Below are 19,958 nucleotides of genomic sequence, written 5' to 3'. Positions count from 1 at the left end.
CATGTAATTAGCTGCGAACATAATGTTCATAAGTAACATTTCACCCCCTTAGCTCTATATCTATAAGGAGGAAAGGTGAAAATAGAGCAACTTAGGTCTGCTACTGATAATACTGTTTTAGATACAATACTAATAGTTTGTTTAGCCAGACCTGCACTGGCAACACCTCAGTGAAATGTGAAGAGAGTGTAATAAGATGAAGTGTTGAGCTACATGTACCATGTTGCAGCGTGTGCAGGACGTAGGATATCACTTTGGCCAGTGCTTGAGGTGTTACAGCATGAAAGACTTGCAGTTACTCAAACCAGTCTTTCTACAGCAATGTAAAATGGTTATCTATCCATCTATCCTTTTCTGTGTAATGGGGTATTGTTTTTTTATCACTAGTCACTTACACTTGACAAGGTTGAGTTGAGAGTTGTTCTTCACTGATTAAGCTGATGTGGGTCTTTGACTAAAAGAGAAAATAGTACATTAACTTTGGTTGGAGATTATTTGGAATTGTGTTGATTAGTAACTAAATAACTACTTGCTGTTCTATTGTATTGAGCCACAAAAACTACATCCAGTACAGATGTTGCTGCTACTGTACTGTTTTCTGGGTTGTTAATACTATACGTACTCTCCCTTTGTGTGTGTGTGTGTGTGTGTGTGTGTGTGTGTGTGTGTGTGCGTGTGTGTGTGTATCAGCACTTCCACTCTGCAGACTATCCGGGTGACTTGTGGTTGGTGAATCAGGAGGGTGTTATTGTGAATGTCAGCAAGCACAGCCACTGCTGCAGTGCAGCTTATGGCGTATTTTGTCAATAAAGTGTTTGTTCTTCTATGTGAACTGCTTTGACTGTGGAGTGACAGAGAAGTAGTGGACAAAGAAGTGAAATGTCTATTCTCTTTTGTGACTAACTTTTGTGTCTTGTATATCAAAGTTTAAATCCAGCAGTTTTATGTGAATTGATAGCAGTTTCCTTCTATTATGTGTGACACTGACTGCAATTTCAACCAAATGTCCCACTCTTGAGCATCATTATGCTCATACAGTACATAAGACAACCTTTTTTCTAATGGCAGCTATTTGACAATTGTTAAATCAACTAGTAACAATGTGACATGCAGAGTCAGTGGGCAAAAAATATCATGGGGAGCTTCATTCACAACTGTGGGCTAAGACTCCCTGGCACTACTCCTTTCACTCTTATCATTTGTCCTAGAACATGACGAGACTGGTTCAGAGCCATGTGTGGCTTTGATGTAAACTGGCTCGGGCTAGTCACTGCTCTTTAGTATATGGGTCAGACCTGGGTCTTTCATGATGATAAAGAGATATGCCAGTTTTATTCATGTTTGTCTAGCACGTGTGACATTTGTATCACTGCTGTAAATTTATTTTTCTTCTTTCATGACTGGTATTGTTTGAGCAGGTCTGACCCTTTCCCCTGTCCACCACTCAGTTATATAAGCCCTTAGTTTCATTATGTCTCAGTTCATCGACTCAGAGCTGTGTGGATGAGTCCTATAGGTTGGACCTTTTCACTCTCATTTTGGAATCACTCCACTGCAGCTGAATCAAGGCACTGAGGCCTTTCTCCAGGGTTTTAGCCCGGTCAACTTCTATGAACATTAACAACATTGCACTAATGAAAAGCATTTGCGCACACTATCATCATGTGTCATTTTAAGTCCTTGCTGGATATGAGCTTTGCTCAGGGTGCTGCATTATGCCAATATGTTCTTTTGCTTCATTTATGAATGAACCGCTCCGTCGACAGTGTAGTAATTTACCTGCAACAACAATTTTCCACAATGACAGTGTATAACAACATATAGGCTTAAACATATGTTTATCTGTCTAATGTAATAAGCAGTGCTCGATAGCTGTGTTAAGTACAGTTAGCTCTGTGCTATGTTTAAATATTTCTTTTTTTTTCTGAATCAACAGAGATCAGAACAGATGTAGGTCTACACTGTTGTTTGGCATCAGTGCACATGCAGCCACAACATCTGCTGCTGTGCTTAGGTCATCACTGCATGCCCGAAGGATTGAACTCACTGAGGGGTCAGCGCAAGACAGCCAGCCATCAAGTGGAAAACTTGTGAAGACACAGTTGGTTGAAAATCCACTCTAAGTACACCTTTTGTGTCCAGTGTGGTGTCCTGAGATCTAGATTTTGGGGATGGGGTTACAATCTCTGCTTGAAACTATTTATGAAGGGATGAGGGGGAATTCAGAGTCAGCTGCTTACACACTGGATGCAGCCTTGGTAAGAGGATTGCCTTCTTATAGCAGTATCCTTGAACTGCTCGCTGTGGTGTAGATGGGGTATGCAGCCACACACTTAGTGCCATACACTTGTCTGATTAATACCGTACGTTGTATTTATTTCTGGCCATGCATGGATGGGATCAGATGTTGGCTGTGAGGGATCCAGTCTCTCACTGCAGGGTTCCTTGTCCCCCTGTGGCTATTTGCCCCTGCCCCACTAATCATCATGGGTAATTTCTTAGCCTTGTTTATCGTATTATAAGTGTATTCTTGTCACTCTGAATGTTCCCTGTTTGGGTATTCTCAATAAATAAAGCTGTATAATCAAACATTTTGTATATTACTGGCTTGTAGCAACAACACAGTATTGTTGACTCTTACAATACTCTTAGTTACAGGCTATTCTGTGTGCTTTGTGCGTAGATTTGAGACAGACTTGATTAACAGTCACTTACACCATCTCTTTGGTTGTAAGGCTTCAACTACAACTGAAATAATAAAGAAACCACTCTGTATATCTTTCTGCATATGCTTCATTAGTTCAATGTTGAGTGCACTAAGTGGTCAGATCACACTGGGCAGAACTTGCCTGTGTGAGTTAAAGGTGATATTTGTTTCAGGCAAAGTGTATACTATTAAGGTAAAAAGCATGACTCAAAATGTAGCGGTTTTCATGTTATAACTTGAGTTCAAGAATTGCATGATGCTCTGAGAAGACAACATCTCTTGAACTGTCAAGCATTTTCAAAAAAGCAAGTAGATGAACTCAAACAAGCCTCACTGTCATGCTGCTAATTAGTTTTTGTTTTTCCAAAAATTTTAAGAGGTGTAAGTTTTCACCTGACATCAGTGATGAATAGTTTTACTACAAAACAGCCTCTTCTCCAGAAAAAAAAACAGTCAGTATGCACTCAGCCATGTATTTACAGAAATATAATTCATTGATTTATGGTCTCTCGGGGCTGCACACAGAGTCGCTGTCCTGATATCAAGTGTGTCATTACATGACAGTGGTATGGTTATGTAGATACAGAGAGAAAGTCTGTTTTTAACACTGATTAAAGCTACAGCCTTAAATACTTATTAGTTTTCTTATTTTCAAAATGATGTGAACGTCATCTTCTTGGTTGTCTGGTCATCCCTTTGAGTGTGAGCCAGTGAGCTGTTCTGTACAGTGGGTGAGTCATCTCATCCCACACGTAGCGTTTGGTTTTGTGAAGTTGGTCCGCTGTGTTTATTTTTAGGTGAACCATCTGTCATGAAAAAAAAATGAAGTCGGAATTTGGGCATTTAGGGATAGTGCTAGTATTATTATATCATGATATTAGGGAGATTAGAGTACTTGATGCCCTGTAGCCACACAAACTTGAGTTGTGTATTTGTGTGTTTACATGTGTGTCGATTGCCAAATGTTCTTCCATGTTTGCCACCATCTTATCAAGTAGGTGCAGAGAATGAAAATAACAATGAGACTTGGGTGTGAAAGATGAGTGGTAATGCTGTAAGCCTGACTCATATCCCACTCTCTCCTCCCACCAACTGGCTCTCTCCCTCTCTCTCTCTCTCTGCCTCTTCCCCTGCCTTTGTTCTCTTTATCACTACCCCACTTTCCTACAGCATTGTGTGTTTTTCCTCTCATCTTCACCTTTTACTGGTTTCTTTTCCTTTGCTACTTTGTTTCTCCGATCCTTGTCATTGTTTTCATATCTCCTCATTCTCATCCTTACACAAAGAATCCCTTTCTCTGATTTTTTTCATCCCTCACCTCCTCCTACGCATCCTTATTTCCTCTGACTGATACTCTCTTATGCCCCCTCCTGTTTCTCCATGTAACTGCAAGCTATTAGAAAATGGCTGACACCTTTTACTTTCTAATTTCTTCTCCCTCACCTTTTCCTTTTGAGTCTGTTATTTGTAGTTGGATTGCTAATTGCTATTAGGATACATAGCTCTTTCCATTAGCCTTTACTCCATCATGCACCCTCCTTTCTCCTCACTCTTTCTGACCACAGACACAGCCTCTCCTCACAACATTAGCTCCTCTTTCTCCACAAACTGAAGCTGTGAGTAGAGCTGAATATGTCAGAGCACCTCTCTGTCTCTCAGCCTTATGACTGCGGCAGTAGTGGGGAGATGGGAAGCACTACCAAACCTTAGTCTGGCTCTTCACAGCCTCAGGCATGGAGCCAAAAACAAGAGACTCTGAACCTGTCCTTTTACTGTGTGCATGTGTGTGTCCTGTATATGAACCCACAGTGACTATTTCAGCTATTTGTGGTTCAAGTGACTTGGATTTAGTAACTGTAATTGGCTACTTCATATGCAGCATAAGAAGCAGAGGCATGTTTTTTATATCAAATAATGTTCTCAAAATAGGTTTTTCAATTGGTACACCCACCCCGACCCCCACCCACCTCATTTTAACCCCCACTCGCCCTAAAACGTACATATATTGAAGAGACAGCATATAACTGAATATAAGAAAAACAATGTGACAAAAGTTTTTTTGTGTGTGTCTGGGTTTGTGTCGGTGTGTGTATCTGCTGGTTCACTACGAAAAGTGGCCTACTTTCTGTAGCATTACTAAATACTACTCAAATTACTCCTCAATTTTCTTAGGCTTCAGGGAAAGATAGTTATTTTGGTTAATGTTGGGTTAATGTTAGGATACTCTTTGCCAATGGCGTTGCTGTTTTTGTTAAATAAAACACTATTGTCCTGCTCTTTTCACATCATATGAAAAACATTCATTTAAAGAGAATTTCTAAAGTCAGACTGATTGTGTTCTATTACCATCAGTAACATTATTGCCTCTATTGAGCAATTAGGAACAAGCTGCACTTTATATACATATATGTGATACATGTTACTCTGATTTAAAGATGGAGCTCTGGTGATAAATAATTATTATTTGATCTTTATTTTGTGGCTCAAATATAACTTTAAAGCCATTATTGCAAAAAATAAATAATTAAAAAAATTTAACTATCTGATTTAAAGCAAAAGGGCATCTTTTCTGGAAGTATAATAATCATTTTCAGATGCAGCAGAATGATTTGTCTTGCTTTTTGTCATATTCTTTGCCTGCTCATATGACATTTTCCAAAGCTGATCTTTGTTAACTTGCTTTCTTTCAGATGCTCCTTTTTTCTTAAACTTTATTTTTGGTCATGCAAGTGCATGTCACATATTCAAGGACTATGTTTGGCTTGACATATGTCATGGCGACACTAAATGCTTAATTCTAATGGTGACTTTCTCAGACTTATGTGGATCTCCATCACAATAACATGCTGTTGTGATGTAGTTTTAGTTGTAACTGTATCTTTCTGTATCTATGTCTCTCATCTCAAGTACAGCAGCACATGACCTACAGTTCCAGCCTCAGTGCAACTGTTAGTGTCACATGATGTTTTTCTGTGTTTAGTCTGACAGTTTATATATCAGCAGCAGCTAACAAGATCAGGCATCATGTGATGAACTGAACATAAAAATAATAATAATTTCATGCACACCAAAACTAAATCATCTACATTAGATACTGGGCAAGATAATCTAAGCATCACATTACAGATAATGAAGCAAAAAATCTGCTTAATGTGAGTAAGAGGAGCAAAACTGAACAGAGACAACAAAGGCGTTAAAAACATGATACCAAAATAACAAGGAGTTTGGTCTGCTTGTTTACAGACTACTGCAAATGGGGTCTTTGCGATAAGAATGAAGTATAATTGTTCCCTAAGCCCTTGTTTACTCCAGAATGTTTGTCTTAATCCTAACTCACTTTGCTTTGCCCCCTAACTGAGAAATGATTTGGTAAATTGTGCCGACATTGCTTCTGATGGAACAAAGATATATAATAATAATAATAATAAACACAAATTATAAGGTGATATAATCCTGCAGGAAATATTACTTTTGTTAAACCAATATATAGATCTCCATGTTGTATAGAATGTAACTATTTGTTGCACCAAATACTCCCAAAACATTATCCATGTTTCTTCAGGTGTTTTTAATGGGAAATTCCTCTCAAAGCATTGTTTCCATTGTGCCACTGCTGTCAGCATTCTCAGCTGTCCTGGATTACGGCTTCTGCAAAGTGTGTAAAGTGATAATTCTGGTATAGTGCTCCTCTAATGCGATTAGGTGGAATCATCTTAATGATCCCATGAAGAGTAGCTTTGAAAAGCAGCAGCACATAGAGTAAGTCAGGATGCCATTCACCCTGAAATTCCAGGCTAATGTCCAGGCATTTTAGTTTTTACTTTGTGTTCTAGTACTGTTTTTATGTATTTGCTTTGTGTTACCTGTGCATTCACTGTCACAGTTTCATTCATGAAATGATGATTCATGTTAGAATCCTATGCATAAAAACCTTAAGTCTGCATTTTTCGCAATTTTTGGTGTATTGTCAGTGGCACAAGGGGGTGTTTATTGGAGGCTGTTGTTTGTGCTACTGTTGAACTGTACTGCATTATACTTGTTTCTAATATTTACTCTAACCAAATGGAAATTATATCACCACAAAGCATCACTCAGAATAACACAATACAATTCAACAGTACCTATGGTGTACCTAATAAACTGCCAACTGAATATATACTCCCTCTACCCCACACACACACACACACACACACGCTAAAATGTATGTTGCACTTATATCCTCATCATTCTCACCACAGTATAAGAAGCTTCTGTTACACATGCTGGGGAGACGGCCACATAGCTGTTTAAGTTTTGATGCTGATGAGAGTGGAAGATGGTGTTTGCTATTCTGGGAGAGCAGCAGTGACAGAGCTCAAGCTTAAATGATTGGTAGGCAAGTCATTATTTTATAAATAGTTATCTTCATTTTCTGTGGAAAGTGGAGCAACCTCACAAAACCATTTCAACCGTTCCCAACATAAGATTCTCTGCAGGCCAGCACTCTCCTCTATTATTCAGACCTTTTTTAAAGAAATGGGCCAAGCCCTAGTGCAGCAGACCTGCACCTGCAATGCACTTCCGATGCAGCACTGCCTGCTGCAAAATCGGTACTGCGTGACTAATACGAAAGTAAAAATAGATATTATACAATACTACACTGATATAGGTATAATGTGCTGATGCAAGGAAAATATAAATGAGACACCAAAGGGTGGTGGCCTTTATGTATTTGTCCACAGGATGTGAATAATGTAAACTACAATATATGCAAGTACTCCATTAAAGACACCATATATCCTGCATAGTTTTCAGTTGTGGGTGATGTTATTATCTTTCTGACTTTATCTCTTTGTTTTGATATTTATCAGTGAGGATGGCTGTGCGCAGGCATTGTTAGATACATCCACATCTCCTTTCCCCTCTGGGAGAGTTGACATTTTAATTTCCGCAGGCAGGGGAGATGTGTGACAGACACCAAGGCTGCTAGTGTATCTGTACCACTGATACAATTTCTGGAGTGTGTGAGTGTGCTAATCTAATATGAGACTTTATAGCATTGCCTGCCTCCTGACAATAGTGAGTCTGTCTGTGCATGTGGAAACTGCTATGCAGAACAAAGAAAAGAGTGGAAAGGCTCCCCCTTGTGGCAAAAAGGGGGGAATTACTTCCCACTTCCTTTGTGCAATATGTGTGTCTGTGTGTCAATACATTCAGTTATTTAGCATGTTGCCACTCTGTATGCGGTAGTATATTGACTGGTATTGTTATTGAGTTTTTGTGTCTGTATTGATCCACATATGGCTGGTCCTGTCCCATTTTCCATTCTGTCTGATTTAAACCAAACAGAGACCATGCCCTCTTCCCCAGTGAACTGTTTGATTGACAAATCTAGGTTATCCATGCCGGACTATGAAGCTAGATTTATTCTTAATCCCACAAAAATTGTTTGGTTCAGGCTGTTTCGGTGTGTGAGAGCGAGACAGAGAGACAATAAGAGCGACAGAGGGTGTGCAGGGAGAGTGTGTATCTTCTATTGTATCAAACGTTTCTTTTTTTAAAAATAGGTGAATATGCAAAAATGGAAAATAAATGTGTTTCAGTCAAATGGAACCCATATTTTGAGTTCATAGGTGTGTGTATGGTTGTGAAAAGGGAAAAGTAAACGCCCTGTCCTTGGCATATGTACTGAGTGCTCATAAAGAGGGGTGCAAAGGAGGGGGGTGCAGGGAGGGGCACCGACAAGGGGCTGCATCTGCGTCACCATGGATACAAGAGGGGAGATAGTGAATCAATTACGGGTGAAAGCAGAGATCTATCAGACACTGCCTTTGTCACTAGGCACATTGTTGAGCCAATCGGAGTGTGGACTGCAGTCACATTGATTGTAGCTGACCAATCACATTTCTATGCTACCTTTGCTGTTACCAAAGCATATTATACATCCTGTTTACTTATTGACAGTTTTGATAAATGGTCTGTAAAAGTAAACCATGACTGTGCCTGTGCTATTACAACATTTGCTGGGTTAGATGTTTGTTTGTTTTTGTTTTTTTTCATAGGGTGAGACAAAAATGACATTCTCACTGGTTTACAATGAAGTATATATGAATGAAATTCATGCAAAGACACACCTTGTTTCTGTTTGTGTCTGTCTCTCCCACCCTTTCCATTCCTCACTCTCACACCTCTCTTACACACACAAACACATGCAAATCACACAAACCCTGATCACCTACAATACCTGATCCTACAATGCCACTGCAGTCCATACTGTAAACTACTGTACTGTATTACTAATTACTGTAGATTTGCCATTACAGGTTCAATAACACATCATGTTTCATGATACTTCATTTTGTGTAATGACTGAAATTGTAATAGCATAGTTCTATTATGAGGAGGATATTTTGGATTTCACAAACCATGGGCCCTTTGCACTACTGATCATTTGAAAACTGACAATTTTATGAATGTGCTTATACTTAATGGAAATTATGGTCAGAGTGGGTTAATAGAGAGGCTAAAACATCAAATAAGGTGTAAACACGTCTGTAAAATTGTAAAGAGCAGTCACAGTACTGTGTAGAAAATGTAGGAATACTAGGAATGTAGTGTAAATACTGAATGCTGAATTAAAATCTAAATTCTACTGTCCTGTCTCCCTCAACGACAGCTCATGACACCAATGAATGGAACACTCACTTGGGCAACAACAGCATGCTGTTTCTCTTGCCTGTTGTTTTACAGTAGAGTAACTAATTATATGATTTTTGGGCATTGTGCCATTACTTTCCAAATGAGTGAACACTGGGTTGGTGTGCCTCTTGTTTTATCTCTGGGGTATTTGCATGCGTGTGTTTGGGCATGCTCCATATTGCTGTGTCCTGGTTTTCATCTTGTTCCGGCTCATGTTTCCATGGACCCGCCCCTGCCCTACTTTCTCCAGAAACCGGTGGAGGCGAGCACAGATTTGGAAATAAATGATTAAGTGGTAGTTGGATTAAATACTAGGAGTGATTAATTTTCCTCCCACCTCTTTCTCTGTTTCCTGTTATCTAATCATATCATATGTCTCATAAATTTTACAGATAATACCTTGATGTAACTCTTCATGTGTACATGTTTGCGTATGTGAGTCTAGTCACCTAGTAAAGGGACAGTATTCTACATGGTTCTATTTGTCTTGGTGCATGGCTGTGGATACTGATATAATATACAAATATACAAAAAAAAAAAAAAAAAAAAAAACACCTTATCATAGCCTATCATCTTGTCATATGGCAGATATGGAGGTAATTTTCAATTTGGAAAATATCCTCTCCTGGTAAACCAAGTACATTCTTCTCTATTTTTAGACTTCTTTATTTCAGTTTAGTCTCATTTTCCTCCCTCCCTCACACTTTACTTCATTCGTGTTACTTTTCTACAATTTTTCTTCCTGGTGGTCTGTTTCTATCATATTACACCAATCTTTTTACCTCCTTATCATCCCTCAACTTTATCAGCATTATCTAAGGCATTGGTGTACTGCTGCATTAGGGTGTGGTTCTAGTCACACTGTTGCTAAAACCAAGTACTGTCACCAGAAAATGTGAACAAGTGAATTATGCTCAGCAACACCTCAGTAGACAAAGAAGAAGTGAAAAGGAATAGATCTGAACAATAAGCATAATATAGTACTAGAAGGTAGATACTGAGTAAAGAAGGAAAAATGCACAAGGAGTAGGTTGCCCCCTTGTGCCGTGATGAGCTCTACTCCACACAAAAAAGCACAGTGACGTCAGTATCTCGTCACATGAAGCAGGATGTAGTGTGCAGACTGCAGAAGTGGGGGTGGTCTCCAGAGCCCTGGCCCCGAGAGGGTAGAGTGGGTTGGGCCAGGCTGAATGCAAAGGTCAGGATCTGTGGGGCTGTGGGGGTGGTAAGAGAAGCAGGCACTGCTGCAAAAGTGGATCTGTCATAGTGAATATGGTGCTGCAGTGCTACATTACCAATGCATGAGCAGCCGAACTGCAAACCTGGGCAGCTTGGTTTGGTATGCATGCAGGAGTTGTGGGTTGTGTTTGCCTGGCTGAGTTTGTGTGTTTATTGCAGCTGTCACTATGATGTGAACTGATTTGCTCAGAGAGATGAAAAGGCAGCAAGAAACTGAACAGTAGAAGATAAAAATGTGGAAGTGGGTAAGAAACCCAGTGTATTATTTTTTGTACTATCCCATGCCTTTTAAAAAATGAACCCATAGGCTTCTAAATAAGTGACGTGTGTGTGTGCATGTGTACATATGCATCATGTCTGTGCCTGAGATGGCGTTGCTATGGAGACAAGAGAGCTGTGCAGAAGGAGAGAGGAAAGGGGGGAGGGACTCGCCTTGAAGCATGTTCAGATAGCACCCTTCCCCCATCTACTTACACACAGATGAACAGTACAGTACACACACATATAACACACACTTATTCACGAGCACACACACAACTGATGGCTATGCAAGGGACAATCATGAGATCATTAGTATGGAGGAGATACAGAAGCTAATTTGGTGACTATATGCGGTGGCAGCCCTTTAATAATGCAGTGAACACGCCTAAAACACTGATGTTGACTGCTTCCGCCCATGCAACCCCCACGCCCCCCACCTACCACTCACTCTCCTCCTTTGATCACACTGCTCACACACACACACACACACACACACACACACACACACACAGCTCCCGGTGCTCTGTTCTGTTTCTCCTTTAACTTTATCACATGATAAATAAACCATAGACAGAGAAGCAGGTTAACAGGCACACATGTATTTAACCACTAGATTTAATTATGCACCACTCCATGTGTACAGGGAGCAAATACTGTGTATTTTTCTTAACCACCATTTATTCAGTATTAATTATTCAGCAGATTCACTTATCATATCCTCAGGAAATGTGACTTTCATCAATGAATACAGAGTTCATAAAGAAAAACTGAAATGCTTTCTTCATGACAACTTGGTTGAACAACTAAAATTTGATCAATTACAGCAGCAAACATGCATCTGTGTGTGTGTTTGCGAACTATCCTCAACCGTTTCTGCACTGCATACAGAGCTGTTACTAGATTACTTGGCCCCTCCGCAGAGGCTTCCCAGAGAAGCTGTATCTGGCACTGGAGGAGGAGGCCCTGAGTGTTGAACATCTCCACTATTGAGCCCTCAGTTTGCTCTCAGGTTGGAGGTGGTCAGTGGAGTACAAGGTTTAGTTATGGATTGTAAAAATAGACACTATTGTAGATTGTATTGATTATTTCTTGGAAACATGTGACTGGTAGTAGTATAGGTGTTCATAACATTTAAATGGCTTGTTCATTTAGCCTTCAAAATAGGGTCATGGTGTCAGCACGCCCCAAAGCAGAATTGATACCTTTTAAAGGAAAAATTATCTTTACAGTGCTGAGTAAACTGTAGCATCATAGTCCATATGTGTCATGTTGAGTTTATGACAAAGATAATCCAGACTGAAGTCCTGTAAGGTCACTGCAGTATACACAGTGACCTAAAAATAAACTACAAATTACTGAATTTCATCATGGGCCGTCTGGGTCTGATGGGCCAGGTGATCTTTCTGTGTGTGTGCTTGTGTGTACGTAATTAACCATGTGCATGTTACCCATTGTCCTTGAATACAGTAAATACAAGTTTGTCTTGCCATACATTAGGAAAATTGAGCACACAGGTCCCTGTATTATTTTTATTGCATTTTGGGGTGAACAGATGACTGCAGCTCAGTGTGTGATGGTTATTAATATTTTCAAATCAAATCACGTTTCCTACAGAATGGAAATAGGACAGGAGTTTCTGAATCCAGGGCTTAATCCTGGGATTACAAACGAGGGAATGTTCATAAGCTCATGATGACACTCTCTGTGGAAATGTGGAGAAACACTCAAATACAACGAAATACAGCATAGCACCCAGACCTCCCGCCTGAGTTCATGCATGCAACTGGACAACAGGGCCCAAGTTATTTATTGGCCTCGAGGCGGACACAGAAAAACAAGAGAAAACGAGAGGGGAGTTATGTGGGTGAAGTGGGACGAAAATGTATTATTTATCACTAGTATTTTTGGGCACTGTTAAGAATCCCATTTCACTCATACAAATGTACAGTTTGTTATGACTTAAATAATTATTTATTAAGTATGTGGTAGTTTGATACCATAGTAAAAAAGGGCATAAATGGAAGATTAACAAACAAAGAATGGCTGACAATTTATCATAGATAGCCATGGTTATATTCAGAGCAGGACATCCAAATAAATCGCCACACTTCAAGCAGAATAGGCTTTGCACTTGACATACTCTAGTGTGCTGTCCGAGGTGCTGAAATGATGCCTTGTTTTCTTGCTCTCTGTTGTTAGGCCATTCAGCTGCAGTTGTGTTCGTGCGCGTGTGTGTGTGTGTGTGTGTGTGTGTGTGTGTGTGTGTGTGTGTGTGTGAGAGAGAGAGAGTGAGTGAGTGAGTGAGTGAGTGAGTGAGAGAGAGAGAGAGAGAGAGAGAGAGACAACGGGTGCCTAAAATGCAACATGTATGTACACTGTTCTTTGTATATTACCTCATTTACCAGGTGGCGTCGCTGTTGATCCATCAGAGTCAGCGCTACTCTCTGAACCAACTAAGCCCCTCCTGTTTTCAGGCGGCAGGGACGTTTCCTCAGTCTTTGTTATAAAGAGACAGAGGACGGTGGAACAAACAGAATTTTCCAACCATATTCAAGGCTCAACTCGGCTGGTATCTTTCATACTGCCTAAAACATCTGGCCGTGATATCCCTTTTTTGTTCATGTCGGACATAATTATGGCTTTGCCTTGTAGATGGAGCTATTTCGGGATATATCTAGGGCTTCTTCTTCTGGATTGTTTTTGGGAAACGGTGTCTGGGCAGCTTTCCTATTCCATCTCAGAAGAGCTAAACCCAGGGAGTCCTGTTGGAAATATAGCTAAGGACCTAAATCTTAATTCACAAGACTTGGAATCCCGTATGTTTCAGATTGTTACTGGATCGAAAAGAAAATTCTTTGAGGTAAATCTCAAGACTGGTGTTCTGTATGTGAGCCAGAGGATAGACAGAGAGGAGCTCTGTGCAGAGGAACTTAAATGCTCAGTAAGTGTAGAAGCTGTGATAAATAACCCTTTGAAGCTTTATCGTATTAATGTGGACATTTTAGATGTAAATGACAATGCCCCATTGTTTACAACTAAATTGCAAAATTTATACATAGCAGAGAGTACTTTACCAGGAGTGAAATTCGCATTATCTGAAGCAAGTGATGCAGACGTAGGGAGAAACGGAGTCAGTACTTATAAATTAAGTCAAAACGAACATTTCTCTTTGGCAGTGCACAAAGCAGGGGAGAGTGTGTCTGCTGAGTTAGTATTGCAGAAAGCCTTAGACCGAGAGAAGCAGCCTGTGATCACCATGACACTGACCGCTGTAGATGGAGGGAGTCTACCGAAATCAGGCACCTCACAGATCATTATTAATGTTTTAGACAACAATGATAACATTCCGATATTCAGCGAAACGTTGTATAAGACAAAAATTCCGGAAAACACGCCCCTGGGTACAATAGTCATCGCTGTGAATGCCACCGATGCAGATGAGGGTCTGAACAGTGAGGTTGTGTTTTCGCTGAGGAGCAAGGATCAAGATCATGTACTTGATATCTTTGAAATTGACAGTCAAACAGGCGCGATTAAAGTAAAAGGAAATATAGACTATGAAGAAAAAAAGGCTTTTGAGATACGTGTAGAGGCCAGTGACAAAGGCCAGCCTCCGATGTCTGCTCACTGTAAAGTGCTGGTAGAAGTGGTGGACCTAAATGATAACGCTCCTGAGATCACTGTCACCTCATTGCACAACAACGTGAGAGAGGACGCTAGTGTAGGTACTGTAGTTGCACTTGTGTCAGTCCTTGATAAAGATGGTGGAAAAAACGGTGATGTGAAAATACAAATAAAAAATGAGGTTCCACTCAAACTTGAAACAAACTACAAAAACTATTATTCTTTGTTAGTTGGCGGGGCCCTAGACAGAGAGAGTGTGTCTAACTACAACGTCACCATTGTGGCCACTGATAAAGGAGCCAGCCCACTATCCAGCACAACTGTAGTTTCTATACACGTTTCTGACGTCAATGATAACGCACCTCGGTTCCCAGAGACCCTAATTAATGTATACGTGAATGAGAACAGTCCAGTAGGAGCAGTTATTAGAAGAGTGACTGCAACCGATGCTGACGCTGACCAGAACAGCCAGGTGAGATATTCATTTATTCAAGGTAGTAGTGATACATTGCCATTATCTGCAATGGTAAACATCAACTCAGAGACTGGAGATATAGTCACCCTGCAATCTTTTAACTTCGAGGAGTTAAAAACATTTCAGTTCAAAGTTCAGGCCACAGACTCTGGTGTTCTTCCGCTCAGCAGCAACGTGACTGTGAACGTTTTTATCCTGGATGAGAATGACAACAGTCCCGCGGTTCTTGTGCCCTATTCCGAGCACGGCTCCGTTAACAGTGAGAGCATCCCCTACTCTGCTGAAGCGGGATACTTTGTGGCAAAGATCAGGGCTGTAGACGCAGACTCTGGATACAATGCGCTGCTTTCTTATCACCTCTCTGAGCCCAAAGGAAACAACCTCTTCAGGATCGGAACCAGCAACGGGGAAATCAGGACTAAAAGGAGAATGAGTGACAATGACCTGAAAACTCACTCCTTGGTGGTCTTGGTTTCTGATAACGGAGAACCCTCCCTGTCAGCTACTGTGTCTATTGAGGTGGTGGTGGTTGAAAGCACAGCTGACATCCAGACTCAGTTCAGACATGTGCCCATAAAGGAGGACAGCTTCTCTGATTTAAACCTGTATCTGCTGATCGCCATTGTGTCGGTGTCGGTGATCTTTCTGCTGAGTCTCATCAGTTTAATAGCTGTCAAATGCCACAGGACAGAAGGCAGTTTCAGCAGGTACAGCGCCCCAATGATCACCACCCACCCTGACGGGAGCTGGTCTTACTCTAAAGCTACTCAGCAGTATGACGTCTGTTTCAGCTCAGACACACTCAAGAGTGACGTAGTGGTTTTCCCCGCGCCGTTTCCACCTGTGGATGCGGAGCTGATCAGTATTAACGGAGGAGACACTTTTACCAGGACTCAGACTTTACCTAATAACGATAAGGTAAGAACCTATGAAAAAGCAACACAAGATTTTATTCTTCGGGTTGTGGCTGTGAACGTGTGATTCTTTGTTCCTTTTTTTATTGATGAAGTGAAATGAAAAGCTTTTACATTTGTTTTGTGTGATGTGTTAACAAACAGTACGCCTCCTAGTCACCCTTTCGAGAGCGCCACAACGACATGTACGTCGTTGTCCATGGTGCTGAAATAAGCACCAAAGTGTGTGGTGTGAGAGGTATGGAGGATGTGAAAGTGACATTTCATCCAGTGCATAGTGGTTTTTCCTGGTGTTAACCGGCATTTTCTCTTGGGTTTTCTTACAGTCATTTATATTTATTGATGCATGATGTATACCAGATTTCATCACACTTGGAGAACGTCTGTGTTTGAATAGTTACATAACCTTAATTTAGAAACTCAAATGGAAATAGATAAAGACAGTGTTGTTCATTAGTATTTTTAATTTTTTTCTATCTCTTCTATTAACAAGCTGCTGTGAATAAGTAAATAAGGCAATAAGTGTGTCTTGTGATTTGTGACTTCTTGTGAGCTGTTTGTTGACTTGGAAGTTCAGACGGTTATTTATCTTTTTTTTTTTTTAGGTGAGTGTAGTTATTTCAAAAAACCACATGGGGACATTGTAGACCATCACATTTTGATGCTCCTCGTGGTTGCTTGAGGCTCCTCCCAGAATCAGAGGATGATGATGTTTCTCTGGGCTTTGTTACAAAGAGACGCAGGGCGAGAGTGGATTGTGTTGCCATCATTTTGTCCATTAGCCCTACAAAGATCAAGAATCCGGATTCTACCATTTTGCTTTTATTCTGAATAATTCGATGGGATTTTGGAGACTGGAATCCATATGCTCTTCTTATGTTTGATATAAATATGTCGACGCGGAGGATATGCAGCCATTTAGGAATTTATGTAGTCGTTGTTCTGTTGGATTGTTGCTGGGAAGCTGTGTCTGGGCAGCTCTCTTACTCTGTATCAGAGGAGGTAAATCCAGGGACATCTGTGGGAAATCTCGCCAAAGATCTAAATCTTAATGTTCCCGATTTAGAGGCACGTATGTTCCAGATTGTAAGTGGATCAAAGAGAAAATATTTCGAAGTAAATCTGAAAACGGGTGTCCTTTATGTAAATGACCGAATAGACCGCGAGGAACTCTGTGCAAAGGCTACAAAATGCACCGTTAATGTAGAGGCAGTGATCAACAATCCACTGAAGCTATATCGTTTGGAGATAAATATAGTCGATATAAATGATATTGCACCGGATTTCTCTGAGAATTCGCAGACTCTTAACATTGCTGAAAGTACTGTGCCAGGAGGGAAATTTGGATTTATTGGAGCGTCAGATCTCGACGTTGGTAAGAATAGTGTTAATACCTATGAGCTAAGTCCAAATGATTATTTTTCTTTAGAGATTCACAGGGGTGGGGAGAGTGTGTCTGCCAAGCTTGTGCTTCAGAAAGCTTTAGACCGAGAAACACAACCTACAATAAAACTCACAGTGACCGCGGTCGACGGAGGAAATCCACCGAAGTCAGGGACATCCCAAATTCTTATAAATGTTTTAGACAATAACGACAATGCTCCTATTTTCAGCCAACCCTTATACAAGGCACGCATTTTGGAAAACATAGCAGTAGGTAAAACTGTTGTAGTTTTGAATGGGACAGACGCAGATGAGGGTTTAAACAGTGAAATAGAATATTCATTTAGAAGTAAAGGTCAGGAGCAGGTTTTAGATTTATTTCAAATAGACTCTAAAACAGGTGCAATTTTAGTCAAAGGTGAGATCGACTATGAGGAAAATGCAGTGTTTGAGATTCATGCACAAGCCAGTGACAAAGGCCAGCCTCCGATGTCAGCCGATTGTAAAGTGCTGGTAGAAGTGGTGGACCTGAACGACAACGCTCCTGAGATCACTGTGACATCACTATTAAATACAGTGAGGGAGGACGCTGAGGCGGGTACTGCCATTGCACTTGTTTCTGTACAGGACAAAGATAGTGGTAAAAACGGGGCAATGAAAGCTGTAATTGCAAATAATGCACCATTTCAACTGGACACAAATTATAGAAATTATTACTCATTAGTAGTTAATGGTCCGCTTGATAGAGAGACTAAGGCTCAATACAATGTTACTATTGTAGCAACTGATGAAGGGACTCCACCTCTCTCCAGCACCAACATAGTTACTGTTCTTGTTTCTGATGTCAATGATAACCCACCTTGCTTCTCTGAGCCGCTAGTTAATGTTTATGTGAAAGAGAATAGTCCAGTAGGATCTGTTATTAAGACAGTGACTGCAGTTGATGCTGACATGGATCAAAATGGTCAGGTGAGATATTCATTTATACATAACAACAGCAACTCAGTGCCTCTCTCGACAATGGTAAACATCAACTCAGAGACTGGAGATATAGTCAGCCTGCAGGCCTTTAACTTCGAGGAGTTAAAAACTTTTCTGTTTAAAGTTCAGGCCACAGACTCTGGTGTTCCTCCGCTCAGCAGCAACGTGACTGTGAACGTTTTTATCCTGGATGAGAATGACAACAGTCCCTCGATTCTCGCGCCCTATTCTGAGCACGGCTCCGTTAACAGTGAGAGCATCCCCTACTCTGCTGAAGCGGGATACTTTGTGGCCAAGATCAGAGCTGTAGACGCAGACTCTGGATACAATGCGCTGCTTTCTTATCATCTCTCTGAGCCCAAGGGAAACAACCTCTTCAGGATCGGAACCAGCTCCGGGGAAATCAGGACAAAGAGGAGAATGAGTGACAATGACCTGAAAACTCACCCCTTGGTGGTCTTGGTCTCTGATAACGGAGAACCCTCCCTATCAGCTACTGTTTCTATTGAGGTGGTGGTGCTTGAAAGCACAGCTGACATCCAGACTCAGTTCAGACATGTGCCCATAAAGGAGGACAGCTTCTCTGATTTAAACCTGTATCTGCTGATCGCCATTGTGTCGGTGTCAGTGATCTTTCTGCTGAGCCTCATCAGTTTAATAGCTGTCAAATGCCACAGGACAGACGGCAGTTTCAGCAGGTACAGCGCCCCAATGATCACCACCCATCCTGACGGGAGCTGGTCTTACTCTAAAGCTACTCAGCAGTATGACGTCTGTTTCAGCTCAGACACACTCAAGAGTGACGTTGTGGTTTTCCCCGCACCGTTTCCGCCTGTAGATGCGGAGTTGATCAGTATTAACGGAGGAGACACTTTTACCAGAACCCAGACGCTGCCCAATAAAGAAAAGGTAAGAAAATAATGAAATAGCAATATGTTTCAGTTAATATGATTTTCCCCCCTCCAGCTGAGGGCCAAAGCAAGTCTCAACATTTTTTTTTTTTAACTTATGAAGTAAAATGTCTTCATAATAATTTTACACATTGTATTTATATAATTGTTTTAAGTCTTTGGGATTGTTTTGAAATGTACATTCGTATATGAGCAAGAGTGATGCCATTATTTTAAATTCATGAGCCTCTCATAATATAGGCCACTAAAACTATATGTCGTTGTGCATGGTTCTGAAATAAACAACGCAGTATGTAGTGTGCTGTCTACTGAGTCTAACGTGGAAAATTTACCAATAATTAAAAAAAAAAATAATAATAATTTTCTTGGCAAAACTATGTGAATTTCGTGACAATAATTTAATTTTATGACTGAATAACGCCCGTTTATCAAATTTGGAGAAATGCTCTGAAAATGAATTTCATTCCCTTCAATTTTTTTAATTTTTTTAATTTAAACTAGAGGGCAATAAGCTGATTATTATTTGCAATTCAAAATCTTAACTCTCTCTATCTTTAGTGTGTTGTAATGTTTTATTTGTGATGGACGCCATGTTATTACATTGTGTAGCTTTGTAGCTGTTACATCAGTAAGGTGAAGGTCTATTGTTACGGATAAAATAATAATAACATTTGAAAAACTTTGCAATGAGACAAAGCAGGTTATTGTGTCGAATTCTGCTTATTTTGATCGTTTGATAATTCTTCACTTTGCACAGTTGGTCAGTTAGTCCTTTCTAACTCAAA

At 40.5% G+C, this 19,958-nt stretch overlaps 1 protein-coding gene across 5 annotated transcripts in view; it reads left to right on the top strand.

The window, feature by feature from the left end:
* The window catches only part of LOC111646634 (protocadherin alpha-C2-like), a 125,380-nt gene that overhangs the window by 13,729 nt on the left and 91,693 nt on the right, over positions 1 to 19,958 (top strand). The window contains exon 1 of one of the 5 annotated variants that reach the window (XM_087171046.1): positions 13,431 to 15,902. The exons of 3 other annotated variants lie outside the window; for them this stretch is intronic. In XM_087171046.1, coding sequence (XP_087027172.1) covers positions 13,506 to 15,902 — 2,397 coding nt within the window. In that variant the 5' untranslated portion in view covers positions 13,431 to 13,505. Of the gene's footprint in view, positions 1 to 13,430; positions 15,903 to 16,656; positions 19,172 to 19,958 lie in introns of those variants that run through there. One more of the 5 variants, XM_087171045.1, reaches the window with a different exon arrangement.

Source organism: Seriola lalandi, unplaced genomic scaffold, assembly GCF_002814215.2.
Source record: "Seriola lalandi dorsalis isolate HSWRI2012SDOR001 ecotype SW California unplaced genomic scaffold, Sedor1 jcf7180002054973, whole genome shotgun sequence".
Taxonomy (NCBI): domain Eukaryota; kingdom Metazoa; phylum Chordata; class Actinopteri; order Carangiformes; family Carangidae; genus Seriola; species Seriola lalandi.
The sequence above is the reverse complement of the archived record's forward strand: the minus strand, read 5'-3'. Positions and strand labels throughout refer to the sequence as shown.